The sequence below is a fragment of the Saccopteryx bilineata genome, chromosome 1, assembly GCF_036850765.1.
Source record: "Saccopteryx bilineata isolate mSacBil1 chromosome 1, mSacBil1_pri_phased_curated, whole genome shotgun sequence".
NCBI classification, from domain to species: Eukaryota; Metazoa; Chordata; class Mammalia; order Chiroptera; family Emballonuridae; genus Saccopteryx; species Saccopteryx bilineata.
In genome coordinates, this window is record NC_089490.1 from 248,226,153 (window position 1) to 248,252,879 (window position 26,727).

The 26,727-nt window shown below is 37.8% G+C and overlaps 1 protein-coding gene and 1 long non-coding RNA gene across 2 annotated transcripts in view; one reads left to right on the forward strand and one right to left on the reverse strand.

The window, feature by feature from the left end:
- The window catches only part of LOC136320357 (uncharacterized), a 417,937-nt gene that overhangs the window by 271,625 nt on the left and 119,585 nt on the right, over positions 1 to 26,727 (forward strand). The gene's annotated exons all lie outside the window — the stretch shown is intronic.
- The window catches only part of FGF10 (fibroblast growth factor 10), a 95,850-nt gene continuing 89,555 nt past the window's right edge, over positions 20,433 to 26,727 (reverse strand). Inside the window, exon 3 of the mRNA XM_066240626.1 lies at positions 20,433 to 21,984. Coding sequence (XP_066096723.1) covers positions 21,787 to 21,984 — 198 coding nt within the window. The 3' untranslated portion in view covers positions 20,433 to 21,786. The remainder of the gene's footprint in view (positions 21,985 to 26,727) is intronic.

A 26,727-nucleotide genomic window follows, 5' to 3' on the forward strand; every position in this document is an offset into this window, starting at 1 on the left:
TATGTGCAGTGTGCATAGGGATTTGTTCATAGTTTTTTTTTATAGCCGGCCCTCCAACGGTCTGAGGGACAGTGAACTGGCTCCCTGTGTAAAAAGTTTGGGGACCCCTGCTGTAGGCTGTTGAGATGCAGCTGAATGCTTTCTTTCCCTGGGGTTTATAGGTCCAAGTTTTGTTATGATGACTTACAGTTGAGAGATTTTAAAATTCATTTTTTAGGCTACCTACCTATGGTCAGAGAGTCCTTCACTACAAACTCAAGGAAAAAACCCCACAAAATTATTTGATAACCACCAAAGTTACTTGGTATCTTAAAATATTCATAAAATACTTTCACAGGATTGGAAAACACTAGCATAATAAAATAATTAAAAATTCAAGCAATTAAAGTAATATGATTCAATGGAAATTATAATAATAGGTTTTGCACAACCAGTAGTATTTCTTTCTTATGTGAGTGTGTATGTTTAAATTGTATAAGTTATACACACACACATATAAATATAAAGGAAGATCAAACCAAATAGTAACAAAACATTTTCTCTAAAAAAATTTATAGACATAATATAAGAAAGTACATAGAATATTGTTTCTTCTTCAACATCTATTCCCATATTATCAAATATTAAATAAAATAACTAATTTTATATCTAGATTTAATTGGTAGTATTCAATAATTTGCAGTAAAATACAACATATTAAAAATGTGAAAATGCAAGTTCTAGTACAAGATGCTGGAATCAGACTAAAAAGATCACTTCACTAGATTTGGCATAAGAAAGATACCAAATGGGTTAGTATTTTGAAAAGAGGGTATGGGTGTGGTCAATTTCAAGATTTCATCAATGTCACAAATGGGCACGTCACATTAGGTACTCAGGGCAAAGAAGAGCTTAACCTATTGTCTCTGTTTCTTTTTAATGCTCCTTTATTTATGGTGTCATACACTGTGTTTTCAAAATATCTCTGTTATTCCCCAATGGAAGAAGCTCCCGATGGTGTGAGGGCAACACCAGTAATGACTCGAAGTAATAGAAAGCATGGTATCCTCAAGAACCGGCAGGCAATAAAGTACCAAGAGTTTCTGCAGCCTTCCTTATACCCTAGGGGAAGCATTTGAATGCTTGGAGTAGAAGGATGGAAATGAAACACGTTTCTGTCTCAGGTGTGCAGTACTGATCTTTCTTTTATCCCCCAGCAAAGTGCTTAGAGAATAACATTGAAAATAATATGTACATATAAACACTTCCAAAGTAGAAATATCTCTAATATTAAACTCTATAGGTGCAGATGCACAGTAATGTCTAAAACATGGAAATGACACACTATTTCAAGGGGAAGCAAATGAAAACCAAGCCAGTATGTGAAGCTCTAAGAATCATTCTTGTACGCTGTAATTTATAGAAGGAAGGGCTCACCTGGAAAATTGCTCTGGCCTCAGAGAAGAAGCTTTGTTTGCAAGTAAGGAAGTATAGAATCATATCTTAATAAGTAAAATATTTAATTTGATGTCAGCATAATTCTATTGACTTGACTTTTATTTTTTTGAAAATTGCTATTTGTTTTACTATTTTCATTGAAATGGTTAATTAAACACATTTCCTTTATTTAAACTACATATCTTAAGTGTAATAAAAAACACAAATGGAATTAATTCCAATAGTGAATATATATTTATGAAAACAGTATTCCTAAATATATATACATATTAAATTTTTAGTGAAAGAATATAACTTTTCCCAAATGTTCAATGTGTAAAGAACAAACAAAAGATTCTGATGGTTATGCCATTAATTTTATTTTAAAATATGTCTTTAATAAAAAAATCCATTGGTCTCTTGGACTGTGGATATTACTAACATATGATGATTGTTTGAAAAATATAAATTCAAAATAATAGCTTTATACATGATTTTTAACTGTTCAGATTAATGAGGAAAGGTGAGAAAGTTGAACATGATGGTGTGAAAACAAGAAGGAGAAAGTAGTTGCCAAGACCTACCACGGTTGTTTAGTGTCGATGTTGAAAAAATAAGTTTTTGATATGTTGACTCAAAGAAAATCATGAACCTGTAACCTGAAAGATGGGCTGGGATAGAGGCATTAAGAACAGAAAGAGCTGTTTGTTTAAAGACCTGGAGACAACAAAAGTTGTGTCACATTCAGAAACCTGATTTCAGTTCACTGTGGCTGGAAACTGATTGAACCATTTGGAGCATTTATTTCTGTAGTGGGTATAGAACAAGGAACAAGAACTGATCTTTGGTCGTGATTTGTAAATACTCATCTGATCTGTAACTAAAGGCCTGTTCAGTATGGTTAGTAAATCTAATCTTAATTTGCCTTTCAAACGGTTATGATATTTAAGGGCAAGCTAATGATATCTGGGCATTATTCTAATTAGAAGCAAATATTCTTAAAAGTACCAAAGTTTTTTTATCTACTCACCTACTAATGGACTCTGGGCTCTACTTAAAAAAAGGCAAATATTCTTATAGATCCTGTGCAAATGATAAGGCAAAGAAGAAACATGTTATTCTACTTAGTTTCTACTGAATCAACTACAACCTCTAAAAGATAATATATAGCAACACCTTCCAAATAACATTAGTTTGGTTTTCAAATTCTTGGTACCCTAAGAAAAATAGTAAGCTCTTGCTGTAACATTAAAATTTAACAGAATTTACATAATGCTTTTTGATTATTCATTTATTCATTAATTTAAACAGTTACTGAGGATATACCTTCAGCCAAAAGTAACCTATAAACCTATGAAATGCTCATTTGTATTAATAAATAAGAAAGAAAAAGTTAAAATTAGTCACCATTCACAACATTAGGTTGCTAAAATATTTCCTTCAAGTTCTGAAAATATAAAGTGTTGGTGAGGATGCATTGTAATGGGAACGCAGTGTGAGTTTAACTATTACCATTACTGTGAAAACCATTTTGTATCACCTTGTTAAGTAGAAATGCACCCAATCCTGAAACTCTATTCCTAGATGAGTGTGCATACTATATGTGTTTATAGAAGCAAAAACCAAAAAGGAAAAAAATAAACAAACAAAAACTTTAGATCCTTTAATACCAGAATAAATAGTGTCAGTTTTATAGAACTGTGAGACTATAAATATAAACAAACTGCACAGGAATAGAAGACAGTTTTTTTTTCTTCTTCTTAAATTTGGCCAAGAAATGTGGCGTTAGGCTCACCTGCATAACAAGTAACATGTAAAATCTTTTCTATAGATGTTTATTTTTTATTTTCCTGAATCTTTGAAAAACTGTTGTGTATGCGTGAATACACCATCATATAGGTTTATTCTTGAAAACGTAATTCTACATAGGTGGCATAAAATCTGTTGTATGTTTCATGCTCAATTAAAAAGAAATTTTATAAGATTTCCATGTATTATGGAAAGACCAGCATCTGTCCCCTTTCTAATTAAGTCCATCCTGATTATGTTAAATGTGTTCTGGCTCCCGTTAAGAAAATTCTCTAAATACACACGAAAGGAACCTGGTTATGAATTGTCAGCAAAGAACAGAAGATATTTAAACAAAGAAACTCCAAGAAGAGCTTAACAGAGAAATATCTCAAGACTGGATGCTTAGACTGAATGAAATAGTAATCCTTCTCCTTCCTCTCTCATGTCGAATCTACACCAAAATACTACTTGAAACCAAACTCTTTGGAGGCTTCAGGAGTTTGGTCAATTTTCCCTTCCTGTTGCTTTTCACTTTGGAACACCTTAAGGCTTCTGGGGTCTGGCTAGTACCGGGAAGGAAAATGCCAGGTTCTATGGGGAACCATGTTTTTGACGTAATACGCCCTGACCTGAGGAAGCCAGCCCCTGCGATAAATTTTATGTTGAAAAGCTCAGTATCTAAAATGTCAAGAGGGTTGAACAGATATAAAAATTTCAGATAATAAAACAATATTTATTACAATAAAGCAAAATAGAGAATTGTCAGAGGCTTCCTAAGTGAGGGATGCAGTTTAAACTTTGGATCCTGAAACTTGGGCTCTCTCCTTAGTATTGCCATTAATTTTGGGATTGTTTCCATTCGTTTTCCTCTGAACAGTCCTACCTCATTAATACACAGTAGTAAGATCTCCCCAAGCCTGATCAGTGGGGATATGCAGACATTTTAAGGGTGTGCAAATTCTGTTTTTATTCATGTACTTATTCACTCAACAAATATTTGCCTGCCAATTACATGCAAGGAGCTAGTCTAAGTTTGGGGATATAATGGTGAAAAAATACATCTAGTCTTATGGACCTTAAATTCCAGGGGATATTAAACAAATCAATATGGAATATGTTAGACATTATTTTATCAAGCCAGAATACTTTGGAAACACCTTTCTGAGGAAGTGACTTCTAAGCAGAAACCTGGTGGAGATGAGGGAGCCACATGGATACGCTGGTGGAAGGGTCCCATAAAGTGGGACCTGCACTTACAGGAGCCTTCGATGTGCTCATGCCTGTGGGTTTGGTAAGCAGTGAGAACAGTGAGCTAGTGGAGACTGAACATGGAAGACAGTGGGAAGAGATGTGTTCACAGGAATAGCAAGAAAGAGATACTCAAGTCCCAAGTCTAGGGGACACGTTTATATATCAAAGAAATGTTAACTGGCACACTCATTGAAATAGTTGCTGTTCTATTCATGATGGAGAAGTATAGTGAGGCTCTGCTATTTGAGTATAGAGTTTCAGAGTCTTTCCTTCACCAAATTTGCTGGGACAGCAGGCAGGGATGTACGTAATTAAAAAAAGAGGAACTCTAAATATTTAAGAAGAGGTAGGGAGATTGTTGAAACAAGAGAAGGAGACAGTTGGAAAAAATGTATTTCCCCTCATGAGGCTCTGCATTTGGAACAAGTCAATCCAAACCCCCACGTGATGCTTCCGTTTCCTCTCCCCTTTTCCCTCTCCCCTCCGTTCGAGAGGTTACGTGTGGTATGATTACATTATAAACCATTTCTGAAAGTGACAAAAGTATAGAAATAGTGAACAGATTAGTTGTTGCCTGGCATTAAGAAGAGGGTGGGTATGAGAAGGAAGTGAGTATGACATAAAAGGGCTATATAGATTTGGCAAGGACAATGTTCTCTGTATTGACTCTATTCATTTCAATATCCTGGTTGGAATACTTTTGCAAGATATTATCACTGGAAAAAAGTAGGTAAAGATAACCAGGCACTCACTGTTTATTTATTTTATTTTTACAACCACCTGTGGATCTACCAGCATTTCAAAATAGAAGTTTATAAAAGTTTAAAAACTGATGACTGTTGTGATACCAGTGGGGAGCTTGAAGCAACGGAGATCCCTCTCACCCAGTGTACTTCCTCTGGTATTCCTGCTGAGGCCACCTGGCCTCAGGTGTTCTGTGGCATCTTCATCCCTTAGTGTAGTGCAGCTCATGTTACACAAAGTGCAGCTCCTTTTTATAACAGAGCAACTTATTTAAATTATTTTGGAATAATTATTTAAATTATTAATCAACTAAGTTCATCGGTATTCTCCTAGACAAGCAAGCTGTGATCCAGCCATTCAGAGTAGAAAAACCACTCAAATGCACCAAAATGGTTTTTATATAGGTTAGATGATCTGAAAACTCATATACAATAGAAAAGGGCCATGAAACATTTTGGAACTGTTTTGATGAAGAAGGGTTTAAACAGATTGTCTTGTTTCTATCTGCCAAGAGACAGCAGTACACGAGATATTTCTTTTTAACAAACCTTCTCTAACACTGTCATCAGAATTTCCAGTGTTGCTTATTTTGGTGGGTGTGAAGTAGTCTCGTACTGTTTGATTTCCTTAGGAATTCGTAGGAGGCCTGCATATGAATCTTTCTCAGTGATATGTGCTGCAAATATCATTTCCCAATTTCAAACTATATATGGAATGGTTTCTACACTATAAGATTTTGTCTTGCTGAATATTTTGTTAATACCTGCCACAAACTATTTGGTGTTACAAACCTTTAATCATTAAAACTGTGTGTTGTGGCTGTAGGAATGGATGCAAGGTTTACCAGAGGAAACTATGTAGTAAAAAAATAGATCCGCACACATATTTGAATTTGCATTATGAATGAAATGTGTGTATGTCTTAGTTTACCTGAGGCTATTCCTGCTTATGACTGTTGTCTGAGCATAATTATTAATAATGTCCTTTTCAATTTCAAAAGCTTTTTGCTTTGGATGAAAAAGTAAAAACAGTCATTCTATTACCGGAAAGTTCTGTCCATTTCTATCACAACAAGTTTCAACACATAAGCACATGTTTATTTAGCACATGTGTGCCTCTCTATTTTTATCACTTAATGTATATATACTGACGTAGCAAATTAACTAAAACAAAGTTGATTCACGTTAGTCTTATGTGTGAAGCGATAGTGTACCCATGACTACTGATAAAGTTCATTTATGCCACTGTATTGTGTACGAATTTCAACAAGGAAGAAATGCTACAGAAGCATGTATTATATATACATGACAGAGGCAGGCCTAGATGTAAAGAAGGATGTGATTGGCTACCCATATTGAAAAGAATAAAGTTTTACCCATAGCCTGCACTATAACAAAAATAAATTTCACATGAATTGAAAATGTAAATATGACAGAAATCTTAAAACTTTTAGAAATGATTATAAGAAAAAAAAACTTTGTCAAGATGAGGACAAACTTCTTTAAAATGACAAGAAAACACACACCATATTAAAATTATTCATCTGAATTCTCTTTGAAGAACATCCTGACAGTATGTGGGAAAGTTCAAAGATGCTCACCTCTTATCACATAGTGAAGAGGCCATCTGACCTTGTGCAGAGAGGAATGTATACAGGACATTCACTGCATCAGTAGTTATAAAAATTTAGAAACAACCAATATGTGCATCAGGCTGAGGATAAATAGTGCAATTTTCACAGAATAGAATGTCTTGTAGCAATTTAAAAAATACATGTATTTTGAAAAGCTTTGGGTTGCCTTGTAAGAAATAGGCATGCCTCAGTACTTGATTTTCCTGAAGTCTCACCTGTACTGGGAACAGGAAGTAACTATCAGGACAGAATATGAAGAGAGAACAGTTTTGTTTAAGTATGTAAAGGTGTCACACAAAGATGCATTTTACCTTCCTATTTGTTTACTGTGTATCAGAACACATGTGAAATACAAGACTAGACTCAGAGGAAGGGGAGTGAACAGCTGTGGAAGAAATACCAATAACTTAAAAGATGCATGATACTGTTTGACTGATGAAAGGTAGCAGCAATGGGAAATGACTCCTGATGAAAGTGAAAAAAGAAAAAGCCAAGTAATACTGCATTTGAGCATCAAGAAGACAAAAGTTGTGACTCCGGAATTACACAGCATTAAAGTAGACAATGGAATTGAGACTGTCCAATGTTTTGCTGGCCTTGGTTCAGCCATCAACTCAAATGGAGACTGCAGCCAAGAAATTGAGAGAAGGCTCAGACTCAGAAGAGCAGCAGTAGAAGAATTAGGAAAAATCACCAGGAGCAAAGCTGTGACATTAGAGACAAAGGCTAAGTTCAATCACATCTTTGTTATTCCCAGTTACTAACTATGGATGCAAAAGCTGAACAGTAAAGATGGCTGCTAGAAATATTGATTCTTTTGAAAGGAGGTGTTGCTGGAGAGCTCTGCACACACTCTGGACTGCTCAAAAAATCAACAGGTAGTTCCTATAGCAAATTTACCCAAAACATCGCTAGAGGCAAACATGACAGAACTGGAAGCTGTCTTTGTAACACCGTGAGCCATGAGAAGCATGGTTCTCTAGAAAAGACAATAAAACTGGGAAAAATAGAAAGCAGCAGGAAAATACAAAAGACCAGGTGGATTGACTCCATAAAGGAAGCCACAGACCAGAGTCTACAGGACTGAGCAGGGCTGTGAGGACAAGACAACACAGACCCCACTAATTCATGGAGGCAGAGCTTAGAGCTTAGACTTTTCCTCTCCAAAGAGACTCCGTCACCTGTTTCCTACATTCCACATGCCTAGGCTGCTGAGGACGAATGCACATTTCAACACCGTTTATTTTTGTGAAAATGAAAAAAGAGAGACACTATATATATATTTTTATATTTTGAGATTTTTTTTTTTAGCAAACTCAAAATCAAAAAACAACAGGCAACCTGTCTGTAATATGTTGTATTTTAGCTGCCTGGTAATATCTTAAATATAATTAAATGTGAGGTCTTAAAAAAAATTTAAGAATACATTTTAGAACTTAAAACACTCCCGAAATTCTTATCTTATTCTATGTTAAGCTCATGCATATTAATATAAAATTATACCAGTTCACAGAATATTTTAGAGGCTCCAGAAAAAATACTTTACACATATAATGTAAATTAAATATATATTATTTTAATTTTTCTTGTGTGAAACTGTTAGTTATACTGTGATATTATATAAGGTCTACCAGAAAGTTCTGTCTGTTTCTATCACAACAAGTTTCAACACGTAAGCACATGTTTATTTGGCGCATGTGTGCCTCTCTATTTTTATCACTTAATGTATACATACTGATGTAGCAAATTAACTAAAACAAAGTTGATTCACATTAGTCTTATGTGTGAAGCGATAGTGAACCCATGGCTACTGATAAAGTTCATTTACGCCACTGTAATTTTTACGAATTTCAACAAGGAAGAAATGCTACAGAAGCATGTCTGTCGCATCCACCATATTCCCTGGACTTAGCACCCTCTATCACTTGTTTTTGTCCTTACAAAATTTTTTGAAGGGCAAAAAATTCAAAAATGAAGAAGATATCAAATAAGCACTGGTTCAATTTTTCACATCAAAAGATAAAACATTTTTCAAAAATGGGATATACAAATTGCCCTCACGCTGGCAAGAAATCATTAATAATAATGGCAATTATATTCTTTAATAAAGTTTATTGATGGTAAATAAAACTTGTATTTTGTTTTATTCCAAAAACGGACATAGCTTTCCAGTAGACCTTATACCTAAGACTGGTTTTAATCTACGTTTATTTTTATATCAGAAGGCTTTATGATCCCTATATCTTTTGTTTATTGAATATATTTCCTTTGGTCCATTAGACCAGTGTTTTTCAACCAGTGTGCTACGGCACACTAGTGTGCTGTGAGACATGGTCAGGTGTGCCGTGGGGAAATTAAACATGGGTCTTCAAACTACGGCCCACTTACGTACAAACAATGAGAAACGGGCAACTTTTTTGAGAAAAACCACAAAGGTAAACGAGAGAGCCCTTAAAGCTAGCTACCTTGTTGCTGAACTCGTAGCTAAATCAAAAAAGTCCCACACTGTGGCAGAAACATTAATACTGCCAGCTTGTAAAGCCATTGTAAATGAGATGCTTGGCCCTACCGCGGCCAAAGAGATAGCTAAAGTGCCTCTCTCAGATAACACAATTGCCAGACGTATTGATGACATGTCTGCGGACATTGAAACTGTTGTTTTGGAAAAGGTGCACATCAGTAAGAAATTTGCCTTGCAACTTGATAAGTCAATGGATATTAGTGGACATTGTCAGCTCTTGGCCAACGTGCGTTTTGTGGATGGAGAAGCCATTAGAGAAAACTTCCTATTTTGCAAGGCACTGCCAGAAAAATCAACAGGAGAGAAAATATTTCGGGTCACGTCGGAATATCTTGATAAAAGCGGGCTTACATGGGAAAACTGCACAGGTGTCTGCACTGATGGAGCCACAGCCATGGTCAGGCACATCAAAGGCTTCGTAAGTAGGGTCAAAGAAAGAAACCCAGATGTTATTGTTACGCACTGTTTTTTGCACCGTGAGGCCCTCGTTGCAAAGAACTTACCAGCAGATCTAGCTCCTGTGCTGGATGTTGTGAGCACAGTGAACTTTGTGAAGACGCGACCTTTGAGATGTCGCTTATTTGCATCTTTGTGTAAAGAAATGGGAGTAGAACATAAAATCTTATTGCTCCACCGGAGGTCCGGTGGCTGTCGTGCGGCAAAGTGCTGGCCCGTGTGTATGAGTTGCGAGAGGAACTTAAAGTATTTCTGACAAACGAGAGGTCTGATTACTCAAAGCTGCTTGCAAGTGATGAGTGGTGTGCAAAGCTAGCATACCTGGCTGATATATTTCATTATCTGAATGAACTAAACACACGGATGCAAGGCCGAAATGAAAACCTGCTTACAAGCACTGATAAAATGAACAGATTCTGTTTAAACGTGCAGCTCTGGCAACAACATGTGCAGCGTAGCAACCTTGAGATGTTCCCGCTCACCGAGAAACAGCATGATGGCAACACTGCTGCAATGTGCGAGGTGATTGGCAGACATTTGAAAACTCTTGAGAAGACATTGTCATTTTATTTCTCTTCAGCCTTCACAGACTGCCTTGACTGGGTTAGGGACCCATACAGCTCAGTATCCGTTGCGGAAAGGACATGACTTTAAAGGAGCAAAAGGAACTCATTGAACTGAAACAAGATCGTGGTTTAAAGCTCAAGTTTGCTGATCTTCCTTTGGACAGTTTTTGGTTATCTGTTGCCAAGGAGTTCCCCATTCTGGCCAACAAAGCTATTTTACATTGCTCCTGTTTTCAACTACATATCTATGTGAGCTGAGCTTCTCAAGCTTGACTGCGATAAAAACTAAAAACAGAGAGAGACTGAGAACTGTTGAAGAAGAGCTTCGTGTGTGTCTTTCTACCATTCCTGCCAGGATATCCCTTTTGTGTTCATTGAAACAGGCCCAAGTTTCACACTAAGTGAATATAAATACATTTAGAAACTATATTATTACTATATGTATAATATGTACTGTGTTAGAGTGTCATTTTGTGTCATTTTGGTAAGTGGTGTGCCCCAGGATTTTGTAAATGTAAAAAATGTGCCGTGGCTCAAAAAAGGTTGAAAATCACGGCATTAGACTAATATTTACCCATGTCTCAGGAAGGTTTGGATAACTATCTCTACTGGAGAGTGTTTTTAATCTTTGGTTTCACTACTGGATACTGTAACTTTATCACAGTGTTAAAAGTAGATAGTGAGGGACTATAAGAACAGCTGCCTTGAAACAAATTATTTGCTTCCTGAAATTGACAATTTGATGTTGATGTTGAGGACCCAATCCAAGGGCTAAGATTCGGGGTCTTGTCAAGCAGAGTATCCAAGGTGAAGGGAAAGGTGTTCTTGTTCTTTGCCTTTAAAAAAAAATTTGTTTATTGGTTTTAGAAAGAGGAGAGAGAAATAAAAAGGTGGGGCTGGGGGGAGTAGTAGGAAGCATCAACTCATTGTTGCTTCTTGTAGTATGTGCCTTGATCTGGCAAGCCCAGGGATTTGAACTGGCGACCTCAGCATTCCAGGTTAATATTTTATCCACTGCGCCACCACGGGTCAGGCAATTTTGCCTTTTTATCTCTGAAGTGAACATCTGTCTGATAAGTTCCATTTCTTTTCTTTTTGCCTCTTCTCATGCATCAGAGTGTGGCAAAGTGTTTAATGGGAGGGGTAAGGCAGGGACGGTGGTAATGAGTTTTATGGGAGACTAATTAAGGACCTTTCTCCTGTACTTTATGTTTTAATGAGGACCTGGATTATGTTGTTAATATTATGAGTTGTCCCCTTGAAACCATTTTGCATAATTTCTTTAAAAATTTATTTCTTGAAAATCATCTGTTTCATTTTATTCTATATTTTTGTGCTCATCAGCATGTTAACTGGCAAATACCAATATACTAAGTAACCATGTGGGTGCCCTTTGACTTGTGAGAAACATTGTACCTCATTTTTTGACTGGCTTTTGCTATGTGGTAATTGTTAGGGAAACATCTGGGCACACTGTCACATACTTTAGCATCCGATCTCATTGCGTGACATTTTGTTCTGTGACATTTAGTTCCCACTTGGGACTTGGAATTGGAAACCTAAAATTGAGTTCCATTTCCTATATAATAATAGGGAATTTCCCTGGATAATGATGGTTAAGGTTCTCAGTAATGGAATTTCAACATAGCACTTTGGGAAAAATATAATAGCAAATTATTATCAGTGATTTTCTTTATAAAATACAAATTCTTAGGTCCCAGAACTGTTTGGAGAGAATACTTTGGAAGTTTCTTTGTTTTGAGAATATTATCCTTTGCCTTTTAGACTCATGGTAGATTGAACTTTCCTGCAGTGATGTTTGTATACCTACATACCTACACATCTCTCATTTACTCCTTACACTGACTTTTATTTTCTCTGTAAGGAAGTATTTAAGAATGTTCCTTTTGAAATATCTGAGTACACTTTTCTAATCTTTTTTTTTTTTTTTTTTTTTTTTCTGAAGCTGGAAACGGGGATAGACAGACAGACTCCCGCATGCGCCCGACCGGGATCCACCCGGCACGCCCACCAGGGGGCGACGCTCTGCCCCTCTGGGGCGTAGCTCTGTTGCGACCAGAGCCACTCCAGCGCCTGGGGCAGAGGCCAAGGAGCCATCCCCAGCGCCCAGGCCATCTTTGCTCCAATGGAGCCTCGCTGCGGGAGGGGAAGAGAGAGACAGAGAGGAAGGAGAGGGGAAGGGGTGGAGAAGCAGATGGGCGCCTCTCCTGTGTGCCCTGGCCGGGAATCGAACCCGGGACTTCTGCAGGCCAGGCTGACGCTCTACCACTAAGCCAACTGGCCAGGGCCCACTTTTCTAATCTTTAGGTTACTCGTAGCAGAACTGTTTGTCATAGGTTCTCTCAGCTGGTACTCTCCTAAAATCAAAAGAGAGAGAGATTAGATAATTGCTATTGTCTTTGCCTAATTTTGACAGATAGCTGAGAGCCCATTGCCTTTGGCTCATAGCCTGGAATTAGACTAGTGAACCCATTACAGCTCTCCTGTGCTGCTGGACTCTCCAAGCTGGTACTGAACAACACCCTCCTCCATTCGTCTGAGGAAGGATAGTGTGTCCTCCGTCTCTCCAGCGGACTTGGTTAAACTCACATGCTATTTAAGGTAAAACTGCGGCAGCCATCATTCAGAAGAAGGGATAGCTGGTGTGCTACAGTTTTGTCAAATTCTCCCTTGAAAACACGCACACGGCACACACGAGATGTCTTAGATGTAGTTCCAGAGGAAACAGACTTCGTGACAGGGTTTTGCATGCAGGAAGTTTACTGGAGCGTGTTCTTGGACACCTGTGGTGGGTGAAGGCCCTGGGTTAGGCAGAGGGAACAAAAGTTGATCAGAGATGAAGTCACAACAAATATCGCTGCTGATCCCACAGGGGGATGACCCCGTTGAATCACCCCAATGGAGCAAAGGAGCAAAGGGGCAATCCACCTGACCCCGAGGTGTCCCTGGAGGTGGATTCCATGGCGAAGAAGGGGGCAGGGCGTGCACCTTGTCTTCAGCAACCAGGGAAGGAGTGCCGGGCCCTGAAGGGGTGACATGGGCCATGTGCCATCCACTTCTAGGCTAGATTCTAAAAGCTGAAAAGCTGAATCGCTTTCTTGGAAACAAAGATGAAGCCATATTTTGCCCTATTTTTAAATATTTTTACAAAAGAATTAAAAATTAAATAGAAGGGGCCCACACAGTGCAGAATACTCAGGATACCCTTGCCCATTCCTTACACCTTCTATTCCCTGTGGGTTGGACAGTTACCACTTTCACTTTTCTTGAAAACAATGAAAACTGTGTATTAGTTGATAAAAAAAAAAAAGAAGAAGAGAGAAAGAAAAGAAAGGAAAAGCTGAATAATTACCAAACCATTGTTCTACTGAGATATATGTACCTTTTCTAGAAATGCTCATGCTCCCAGGGTGCACCTCTTCCTTTCAAGGACATACTGTGAACATCAGTGCACAGGGAGGTCAGCCAGTATCTGAGGGAAGACAGTTGTGTCTATGCTGAGGTTCTTTGTATGCTGTCTCTGCCTCCTTTGTTCTGATGCCTCAGAAAGTCCATCTTTCCAGGGGGAAATTGGTTTAGAAATAAAATTCATCCTTATGAGCTGACCCAGAGCCCAGTATCCACAGTGCTGGGATATATATATGATTTTAATATACAGTGATGGTAGTCAATAGCCATTCTTATTTTTAGAAAAGAAAGAAAGAATACATGAATTAGGCCCTGGCTTGTTGGCTCAGTGGTAGAGCTTTGGCCAGTGTGTGGATATCCTGGGTTCAATTCCCAGTCAGGGTACACAAAAGAAGTGACCGTCTGCTTCTCCACGCCTCCTTCACCCCCTTCTCTCCCTGACTTCCTCTCTTCCCCTCCTGCAGCCATGGCTTGATTGGTTCGAGCACATCCACCTTCGGCACTGAGGATGGCTCCATGAGGTCTCTGCCTCAGGTGCTAAAAATAGCTCAGTTGTAAGCATGACCCCAAATGAGCAAAGCATCAACCCCAGTTGGGGGTTGCCGGGTGGATCCCGGTCAGGGTGCATGTGGGAGTCTTTCTCTATCTCTTCTCCTCTCACTTGGAAAAAGAAGAAAAGAAAAAAAAATACATAAATTAAACCTGAAATCTTTATAATAAATTAATCCCAAGTGAGTGTAAAGATATTGAACATGACTTAGTCATTATTTTGTCACACTAAGACTTTTTTTTGTTAAATGTTCACAACTGACCAAAAAGAGGGCAGAAAACGAACGCTTATTGCTTCTAGTTACTATACAGTACAGTCAATAAACATGATAACATTCAGTTCTTACTATCATCAAAAACACTAGGCATATGTGAGGATTTTGGTCATTCATTTTTATTTTAAATGGGGTAACATTTTAAAGTTTATACTGTAGAAGTGTGAGAGCTGGTATTAAAATGATCTCTCTGATAGAAAAATGCATGCTATTCCTCCCAAGAAAGTATCCATAAAGAGAAACGTGTCATTGAAATGAAACCATTTTATTATCCTTAGAATTACATTTCTGAAAAAAAATTGAACAATATTGGGCTGGAAATGGTGTACTTTTTATTTTTGGGGGTAGAGTGCCCATGTAATGGAGAGAAGAGAGAGTCTGGAATTAGGACACCTGCATTCATTAACCTAGTAGTAAGCTCTGGGAAAGAAAATGAGCCTTAATTTTATCATTCATAAAATTAGGATATCAAATTAGAATGATAGAGACCAACATTTTAGCCACTTTACTGCATTTGATATAAGACAAATCTTGAACAAGTTGTTTGGTGGCAGAACTCTGCTGTGTCCCAGAACCAACCTGTGATATTTAGAATGTTGAACATTCTTGTGGTTACATGCAGCGTTGATCTAGCATGGGGCTAGTCCAGAGTAATTTTATTTTGTTAAATCCTGTTGACCTCTTGCTTGCTTCACTACAACTTGTGCAGGAGAAGGTAGAGGCTGGGATGGTCAGGAATGGGGGAGAAAACCCTGAGCACCACAGGAATCCTGGATTATTGGCTCTACCAGTCAATGAGCAGAGGAGGAATAAACAAATTAAGAGAGAATGTTTGGCAAATGTGTCTATATCTACAAAAAACCCTTATTGTTTTTTAAAAAATGGATTCACTAAAGTTTTTGGAAAAAGGGCCCTTATTCTCTATTTGTCTTGCAGTTTCACAGAGTAGGATTATAGAAATCAATTCAGTAATGTATTAGGATGCAAAAGTTGGTCCTGTGGTTCTACTGGGAAAGTTAAGACTAAGAGCTGGCAGCTGGTATTATAGATTAGGGAGAGTCCAGGTACCGGTCTCTGGTGCACGCGGCCATGAGTGGCGGAGGTTAGGACTTCAACCCACAACAGGCCCTATGTTTAAAGTATGTCTTTATTCTTTTTCCCCCAATAATAGGAATGAATAACATAAATGATTAGAAAGCATGAATTTTATCACCATGAAATATTAAAAAACAGACAGGAGACTGTAATAATAATTCTAAGTACCCAATATTATCTAATTAAAGTCTATCTTCTTGTGAGTCTAAGAACTAGCTTTCACATAGCTATTTAATATCACCTGGGGTTAAAAATGAGGAGAAAGAGAGAGAGAAACTGTTGCAGTTGAAATATGCTGACTTGACTATTTCTTAGGAGATCCTGGCAGATGGAATGCAGAATTCTCCCAGGGGAGATAAGGAGAGGTGATTGCAGATTCCCACTTAAAAATGCTGTGTGTTTATTTTTTTAAAAAATACTATTTAGTTTCTTTTTTTCTGCATGAAGCTGTTTGCATTTGAAAATGTACTTCACATCCAATATATCAGGAGAACAAATAAGATATTGTGTTTTTACATATATGTAGTGCTATTTTTCAGTGTTTCTTATTTTTCTTAGATGCTCCCCCCAAATATATATATATTTAATTTTATATATTGATTTTAGCAAGAGAAGAAGGGAAAGAGAGAGAGAGAGAGAGAGAGAGAGAGAGAGAGAGAGGAACATCGATCTGTTCCTGTATGTGCCCTGACTGGGGGTCTAACCCGCAACCTCTGCACTTTGGGATGATGTTCTAACCAACTGACCTATCTGGCCAGGGCACAGATATTTTCTTATATCATTGTTATAGATATTGCCTTAAATACCACTTATGAACATACTGATCAAATCACTGGGGAAAAAAAAGGCTATTGGAAAGGCTGATGTTTAAAAAGCAGATGTTAAAATGTTTTTAATGCTGAATTGGATAGATACGGGACCCCTAACCTGAATGCTTCCCTTAACCATAAAAAGCAGTCTTATTTATTTTCTTAATTTATAGTACCTCATGAAACACTGATTTTAATTTACTTTCTTTGAGAGACCTCTCTGAGAATATGTGCACTGTCAGCAGCTTGAGTTGACCGCAGAAATGATAACTAAATAATTTGGAGAATTGTAAGATTATTTAGGCATTTAAGACATGTATAAGGTAATTAAAACCAAACTTTTGGTGGGTTGAGGCTTGACTGCACTCAGTTATTCTTCAGCGAGGGTCACTGCCTATATTGTGGGAAGGCGTATGTTCAACTGCCAGTTGTGACAGGCACATGGGATGTTTTGATTCTTCATTTGCTGTGCCCATCTCTACAGGATGCAATTGCCTGTATTAAAAGATGAACATAGACTCTTTTGTGGAGGACAATAAAAATATGTAAGATAATCCGTGTCATGTGAATACATAGTTGGCTTTTCTCTTTGAGTGTAGAACTATCATCCTTGCTGCCATCATAGAGAAGCCAGATGGAAATGTTTATTATTAGCCACTGATCACCATTATTCCATTTTAACTAATATACGGGGTTTGCAGAGGTGTTTTTAGTAGATTATTCACTTACAAAGGCACTTTGTATTTTATTCTTTTCTAATCAGCGGAAGAAAAGAGAAGTGCCTGTTCTAAAGTTTCTTTGTCTCATTGAATGTACACAAGACATAGTCAAAGATATAAAGCAGGTTTTTCTTTTTATTTCTTTTTTATTTTACAATAAAAAAAACAAATGGCATTTCATTTTTAGATTTTATTCTACATGTTGATGTAACTTGAAAATACTACTACATACTCTTGGGATAAACTGAAGAAAGTCTTAGAATATCATGTTGTGATATAGGTTGATAATTAGTAGGAAGATCACCTTTTATTTAGTGAAAACTTGCGTGCACCTCAGTTATCATTCTGTAATGTTTGCAGAATTATGGGGAGCCTGGCTATTGTCAGAGCCCTCCTCTGGCTTTAAAACAAAACAGGAGAAATCCAGTCTTTCCATTGTTAAAAAAAACACACTATATAAGCAGATCTTGAAATCTCTGATTTGAATAAATAGGTGAAGGCTAATCAGAATGAGAAAAAAAAAGCAAGATGAAAAGATGTATGTTTAAGTCATTGGTCTCATTTAAATAGTCATACCTAAGGACCGTTTTTGTTTCTGTACCGGCTGAGCCTGCCCTTTGGTATGCTGCTTTGCCTTGGTTCTCATTGTGTAGGGTGCCAAAACCCACACTCCGGTCATGGGACTGAAGCTGGGTCAATCACAGCGCCCACATCCCTTGAAATACAAATTCCTCTAGAGGTTGGTATGTTATTCAGACTTGGCCAGTGTGAGTCAGATCTAGGCAGTTTCCATTTTAGGATCTTGAGAAAAAGGGTTTGGGTTTTGAAATTGGGAAGAAGGATATCGGATGCAAGCGGTAGCCAAGTGAATGAAGCCAATCAGAGATGAGAGGAGAGACGTGCCCAGAAGGCCGCAGGGCGCCGCTGCTCCGCGCTCTGGCTCTGGGTGCGGTACAGACTTGCCCTCTTCCTTCCAGGGTTCCTTCCAAAACACTCCTCTTTCTTTTTTCCCTTACTGCTTAATTTAAGTCTCAAAAGTCCTGTCTAGCGAAAGAGACAAGAATTCTTCACCAACATGGTAATTGCATGTCAATGTGCTACTTGTAATGTACTTGATACTGTCCCTTAAATATCTCATCGCTTCCTACAGATACCTTCCTGTAAACAAAGTTTGGACTGCACTGATAAGGAAAAGATAAATTTTACTCATGTGGATAAGCATGAACTCTGAATTAACAACGCAGAAATTATGAGGTCTGTGCAGCATGAATGTTTATCCATCTAAGTAGTGCCCATAACATTGCTTAGGCCCTGGGTCCAAGTTCTTCTGTATTCTCATATTCTCTCTCTCTCTCTCTCTCTCTCTCTCTCTCTCTCTCTCTCTCTCTCTCTCCCCTCTTCAAATCAGTTTCATTGGCCTCCTCTAGCCCCTTGAAGTCAGCTATGGCGGCCTTCTGGCGTTCCTCCATGAGTCTTGTGGCTTCACAAGCCATTCTTGTTTCCATTCCATCCCTCTTGATCCACTGTGTAAACTAGGTGGACCTGAATACTTAGGAAAAATCAAAAGCATTTGGTTGTTATTAGAGTAAGGAGAGCAGACTCACACATGTAAAACATTAAGGAAATCTTACAAATGTTTGAGTGGTTTTCTCCCTGTTGTTGTTTGGCGCTGCGGGCCATTTAAACACCTCCTGCCAGGCACACAGCACGTGAGCTTCCCTTTTTTATAAAAAAAAACAAAAAAACCCCATTTTATTTTATCACTAAGTACAGTTTTAGGCTAATAAAAACAAACAAGGACAATATTTTTATTTTCTTTTCCCAGCATTTTTATTAATTTATTTAAATGTAACATGCTATACACTGTTCAGCCTTCTGGGAGGTAGGAAGAGGGAGGGAGTCTATGTCTGTACGAGGAGCCTCCTCAGAACCAGCGCTCCGATGGACACACGTTCCTGGCTGATGTACCCTGACATTGTGGCAAGGGGGCCATAGTTCCCACCGAGGCAGAGCTCCCCAAATCGTGATGATTTTAAAAAAATACAATATTCAGGGCTGGAACTGCTTTTCCTTCAGTAGCACAGTTCAACTGCAAAGAGGACCAGAATTCTCTCTCAATATTGAGCAAAGATGACATTTTTAAATGCAAGAGAATCTCACTCCTTATCAAACTGTATCTGTGTGCATGTGTGTGTGTGTGTGTGTGTGTGTTGGGAGGGAGTGGTAAGGAAGATGTTTTCTATTTTTGGCTTCTGCAAGCTTTGATACATTTTGCTAGAAGCGGTTTTAGTGTTTTGAGTACTACAATGATGACTGTTTACACAGTCTCTCTGGTAATCTAAATGGCTATGTGAAATACGAAGCCAGTTTGTGCCCTCTTTGCTGTTAACCGTGGTCATCTAATACTATATTTGTCTCATCAAACATTTAATTTGGGTTGTGGGTGGTCCACGTTCATGTGTCAGGTGCAATTATTATTTTAAAGTAAAAGAACAAAGATAATCTAGTTCTGATAGGAATGCATTACACGATAGCTTTCAGACTCAGTTACCAATTAAAGTTTAACATACAGATTCCAACCACAAAAATTAAACATTTTTAGAGTCCCACTTGTCAATAAGCAAGTTGGAAGCCAGGTACCATGAAATGCGACTATAGCCATAGCCAAATCACTGCCTCAAATGCATTTCTTTTGAAATCCCAACATTTTTTTTAAGTGAGAAAAATATAATCTTTCATAGGATTACTTTATGGAAAAGTTTCTTATTAAAGCTAATTCTTAAATAACAGATTAACTGGACGTGCTGGGTAAGCATCGCCACCATTAAGTTATAAAAAATCACAAAACACCAGCCTTTCTAGAGGTTAAACTTGAATGAAAGACACATTCAGTGACTCTTTTTCTTGTACCAAAATACCATGTCCAAACAATAAAAAAACAGACCTTTTCAAAGCAAGAAATATGAAGATAAAAATTGCAGCCTCAACATACTCTTATAGTTATCACTTGAAATATTTAGAACAAATAGTATTTCTTCTACATTTTTAAAATCACTACAGACACTGCAAATAAGGCTTATGTATTTATGTAGTGGAATACAAGGTGATGATGATGCTACTGTACTGTTTCCTACACCTGCTCTAACAAAATGAAATTCGATAAGGTTATTACAGAAACTTCCATCTGCAGAAAATAAGTTTTATTGGTTTTGTAAAGACTAGATCATACAGCTTGAACAGGTTTCAGTATGTGATTACACATATACCAGGATATATTTGCTCAGATTAAGCCCCTGGGAGAGTTGCACTTCACACCAATCTTCATGAGAGATCCTTTGGGGGAGAATGTACCATGGGGAACTTATGAAGGGTTCTTGTGTGTGAAGACAGCCTCTTCATCACCTCCCTACCACTGTGACACATGGCAGACTATTGTTAGTAAATAGTGAGGCTAGGCTACTAAGGTGTATTTAACAATAAATTTTTCTTCTCTTACTATATTTTTGGAGACCCATGGATGTGTTGGAAGAGAACTATTTAGCCGACTGGTCTATTTCTTCAGAAAGGAAGCCTTAGCAGTGATACATGTTTTTAAGTGATGGCAGACATCTGTCACTCAAGACATGCCACAGCACGGTCATGTGTGTGGGTGATGGTTCTCATTACTGAAGTGCAGATCAAGTCAACTGATAGCACATGGGGCACGCAAACTGCTTGTCCAACGTCATCTCCTATTCTCGAAGTGTTTGCCAGGTTCTGAAAACACTTTGTCATGAACGTGCATGTGGTGTGCCGAAGACAAAGGAAAGGCAATGCAGAGGGCAGCTGTTGAGGGTACTCTCTTAAACCCCGAAAGATATTTAACATCCTATTAAATAAATAACTTAGAAGGAAATAGAAAGGGATGAAGGCAGAATGCACAAGCATACCATACTATTTGTTTTGTTAGAACAGTTTTACACTAACATGTGTACATTTTTTAATCCTATCCAGCCAACGCTCCCGCTAGGCCACACCCAGAGCTCCTTTGGTTGTGCATATAATATGACCCAAGTGCTTTCCAGTCAATGCTTGCGTGTCTTACTGCTCGCTGAATCGTTAGGCTTGAATGAGCAGCGAAAGTCTTTGATATGAGTTCGTATTCCATAAATAACTTTTCTGAAGTTTATTCAACAGATTGTCCTGTGTCCTTGAAGTTCTATCTCAGAGGTTAGAAAACAAAACAAAATAAAACAAAAAAACAGAAACCAAGCATAACCCAAAACCCAGCTATAATGTCGTTCACTTGGGAATAACTTCCATCCCATTCGGTCCACCTCTGTCTCGATTATAAGGCAAGACACAGAACTAATTAAGAGAACATCATACGTCAGCAGTAGAGTTACAAAAACCTTCCAAGACTTCCTTCCTTTCAAGCAAGCAGACATCTGCAATGCATCTTTGCCTTCTGAGCTACTGTCTTCAAGAAGAATACCCACGGTTCCTGGCCAATGAGCCTTTGGTTGTGTGGCCCCCGAGGGCACCGCCTCCTCCTATGAGTGCACGACCATCGGGAGAAAGTGAGCTGAGGTGTTTTTCCTGCGAGTTTTCTGTCCCCTCCTGGGAGCTCCTTTTCCATTCAGTGCCACATACATCTGTCTCCCATTGTGCTGCCAGTTAAAGGAAGCATAGGTATTGTATCCGTTTTCTTCTATCCTCTCCTTCAGTTTACAGTCATTGTTAAATTCTTTCTGCAAAGGAAAAAAATCTTTTATTCTTATGCTGATGCTACTTGACTCCATTTGACACAAACCATCCATAGAAGCCCAGCTCAAGGGTGTGTTTGCTGTTGACCTTCGCACATAATTTATGCCCTCAATTCAGTGTCAACAACAGAAGAGTAAAACTCATAACCACAAAGCAGATTCTGTGTTCAACGGCACATGGCTTGTTTTAATTGATCATCATAACCGCATATTGGGGCCCTTTGAACGTGCTGGCATGCCTTGAATATGACACAGTTTAAGTGCCTAGAATGATTACAATAGAGCAAACATTTCACTAACAATATTTGTGATGAACCAATGATGAAGAACGGTGTTATAAATTTTTTTTTTCAGAGGAATAACTAGGTTGCCTGATGGGAAAAATTGAATTATAAGAAAAAAGTGGCCTTTTCAAGCTTTCAAACTTTACTCCTAAATCCACAATAAGTACACTCACACTGATAAGAAAGCAGATCTCATAGCAAACTGTAATAGTTCTAGATAACCATGAGGCTAGGGTTGGCAGAGGGTCTTCCTCTTTTCTAAAAACCAGATTTCTGAATTTGGTAAATTATTTGCAATTTTCATAATTTAGAATTTTGATAGATTTTATTCTGAGATCTCAGAATGGATGAAAACTGGGACATGGAATGCCTAACTTTGTGAATTACCATATCAAAGAAATTATAAATGTGGTGACTAGCACTGCCTATATTGTATAAGCCCCAAGACTTTGATCTTGAGAAATTCCACTCTATAGCTATAGTTCTTTGGCTTTGTTTCAAGTGACCATGTGTTTTTAAGGGGATCTTTTGGGACAAGGATTGATGTCTTATTCATTCCATAAATCCAGAATCTCACTCTGGAGTTAACGAAAGGGAGGTACCTCACTAATCTCTATAGACTCTGGCTTCAGAAATGTCCTTTCCTTCTACCCAAGTTAAAGCAGTTAAGAAGCAATGGAAGTGGAGCTTTTGCTCCTTTGATTCCCTCTTCTTCATCCAAAGCTAAGTCATTGTAGGCACCTTCTAGCTGAGACCTCCATTGGGCAGTTCAAATAGTTTCTCTCACCTCAGGACTTCTTGAAATTTCTACTTACAGTTTCTAAATGTGTATATTGAAATGTCCAGGTTTCTGTGGGCTAGGTCATCATTTTGAACTTCATCAGAACTATCATAGCCAGCTATAATTTATGTTAATCTGGTTAGTTTAACTTTTGTTACCTGGAATTAATTTATTCTATGTGCTGCTTTTCTATAAAGTAATATTTACATGTAACATTCAACTGATGATTTATTTGGTTAAAAGTAAAAATAAAAGGTAAATTATTTAAGGTATTTTGATATAATAAATATTATGCATTTTAAATCCTTAGAATGGATTTATTTTTATATTTATTTCATCTTAGTTTGTCTAGAACAATATGGCTTTCAAAGCAGAAATGGTTTTTACATGGATAATTATATTCATTTCCATCAATGGGGTACAGTTCAGGGCCTATAGATAACTTGATATTTGAAACAGAGCTTTGTGTAGAAAGGTAGCAGTAGACAAATATTTTTGCTCCCCAAAATAAATTTGTAAGGCAATTCTTCTTAAAGTGAGGTTACTTGTAGCAGACATCTCATCTCAAGTGTTTTAAATATTAGATCATAGCTCAAATGTTGTACCAGAATCTCTTTAGGAGGGACCTAGGAATCCATGTTGTTTATAGCAGTTGGGAAAATCATAAGTCTTAGAGTTTTGTTTTTAATCTAGGCTAGAGCACAGTCTCAAAGTAGGGTCTTAGTTTAAAAGATTTTTGGATTTCTTTAGGATACCAGGTAAATTTCTATGGTCCTTACATTATGCCCTTTGAGAGCCTGTTCTGTTTAAATTCAGTTTTATAATTTAATTTCTTAATTCTGTCAATCAAGAGAAAACTAATAATGTAATAAATGCATTGTTCAGAGAATAAATAGTGAAAATAATATGGGAAATACACATCCCCCCCCCCAATAGAGAAAATACACAAGGGAATAGAATATTGTGCTGGTGTAATTAATCACTCTGGGTGCTTAATTGATGTTTTATGAAAGCTTATCAAATCAATGAAATTTGCCCCCCCCCAATTTTGTCACCTATGTACAGAATTATATAAGATGTGGACTCATGAATTTTGATGGTATACTCTTTAGATGCAAAATGCTCAGTCCCATTCTATCCTGAATAGGACATTCAGTGTAAGGAATTTTTTCCGTTTAATTTGAACAGGTGAGGATTTTTCACTCTTCCTGTTGGCAATGCAAAATCACTGGAGCAGACTATGATGAGAGGATGGGGTCTCCCTGGGACACCCTGGTAGTGGGGAGCATAGATTGTAATGAGCTGAGGAAACTGGAAGTGGGGATAGGTCTATGCATTGCACAACTCTGTGAACTCCATGGTTCTAAGTGCTGAGGAAATAAATGGTGGGGGGCAGGGAAGGCCCCTCACAATCTACTAAGAGGAGACAGTCAACATACAGCACATTAATGAAAAAAATATCTGATAAGAGCCATTGCAGATAATCAAAATGGGGTGATGTGATAGAAAGCCACTGGGCACCTACTTTAGATAGAGAAATAGGGTGAAATAATTGAGAGACCTTAGAGCTCAGGAAGAAGCATACATGAGTTGTGTTGTGATAAGAAAAAAAAAAGAGAGATGTGGGGAAATGGGAGGAAAAATATTACATACTTTTATGCTATAGTTGATTTGAGAGTTAGTCATTTTTCTTTGGTGTCACCTTTATAAAGAAGTATATATTATTGATTAAAAATTATTTTAATCTTTGATTGTAATTAAACGTTTTACATTTTCTCCCTCAATATAAATTCACATTGGCTGACTTTACTTTAAAGCATTGGTTTTCTTCTCTCTCTGTGTGTATCAGTATATCTTCGAAGAATACACATACACCTGGTCTTTTTACCCAGTTACTCTGGTCATAGTAGATTAAGAAAAGACCTGGGCACATTCATTGAAAAGAAAAAGAAAAAAATGCTTCAAAAGTGATTTACACTGTGAGCCTCTAAATGGAACCAGTTTTTAGAAATAGTCTATTACTGCCTGATCAGGCAGTAGTGAAGCAAACAGAGCCTCAGCCTGAGATGCTGAGGACCAAAGTTCAAAACCTTGAGGCTTCTGGCTTGAGCATGGGTTCACTAGCTTGAGCACGGGAGGGTCGCCAACTTGAGTGTGGGATCATAGACATGACCTCATGGTTGCTGGCTTGAACCCAAGGGTCATTGGCTTGAAACCCAAGGTCGCTGGTTGATCCAGGGGTCACTGGCTCGGGTGGAGCTTCTCCATCAAGGCACATCATAAGAAAGCAATCAATGAATAACTAAAGTGCCACAACTATGAGTTAATGCTTCTCAACTCTCTCCCTTCTTGTCTGTCCCTTTCCCTCTCTCTCTCTCTCTCCCGCCCTTCACATACACACACACAAAAAATTGTCTATTACTATTCTAGACTCATTAAGAGAGTAACATATAATGGTATCATTCAATGGAAAAATTTAACTAAAATTCCTTTGACTCCCCTCACCCCACAAGCATTTACCCCAGCCAAAGGGACTAATCCAAAGTACCCCTAACCCTTCAATTATAAATGGACCTGATATGAATGAAATACAGAACTATTCTATTATGGAATCAAGTTTCAAAGATTCTTAATTACAATTACTGAACTAGTAGTATGAGAAATACCTTGGACCCTGTGAAAAGTACAGATTCTTAGATCCTACCACAGACTTACTAAATCAGAAAATCTTGGGGTGGTTTTTAATAAATCTAGTGATTTGTACACATACTCAATCTTGAGAGCTGCTGGCATACCCATCCTTATGTTAATTGACAAAATAAATTTATTTACATATTTTAAAGTGACACTTCTTAATACTTTCTATGGAACACTGGATTGTATGTATCCAAAGCACTGGCCAGAGACCAGCTCCATAATGGAATTAATAAGTATTGTCTAAGTAAATAAAATTCTGGAGTTGATTGAATGGCACACAACATGACCAATTTTTTTTTATATGTCCGTTCCACATCAGATTTTAACAGGATACCAAATACCTGAGTCTCTTTTTTATCTTTAGCTGTATATACATACACATATCATATGATTTTCTACTCAATTCAAGATCTTTATTTTCAATGATTCTTCTCCAAGTTGTCTGCAGTGGCCCTGCCAGTCTGCCCAGATAGGTCTGTGAGAGTCTGACCAGTGAGCAATCCAGAACACTGACTGATTGTAGGGAATCACCCATCTAACCTTGAACCCTCTATGACTTGTATTGGAGAACTTTAGTTAAAAGCCCTGAGTGGATGTCTCTTGGATGCAAAACCAAGAAACTGTGTGAGTGAGTGACCTTTGTTCAGACACAAAGAAATGAAAGTGAACAGGCTTTAGAAAAATTAGCCTAGGGGCTCTAGATTGGCCCCTTTTTGGTGCTTGTTAAATATTAGCAAAAGAAAAAGGAAGTACTGACCCAAATTAGCCCTTTCTCCATGTCAGCAAAATGGCCACTAGTCATTCTTTCCCCTTATCACCTGACCTCCCTCCCTTTTAATCCTGTTACCTCAGTTCTGCTTCTGATCAATAAAAGCTAAGGGAGAAGGAAATTCAGAAGGTCTTCTTCGCCTCCCTTGGCAGGCCTCCTCCTCTCCCTTTTGACATAAGTTTGTGTCTTGAGTAGTT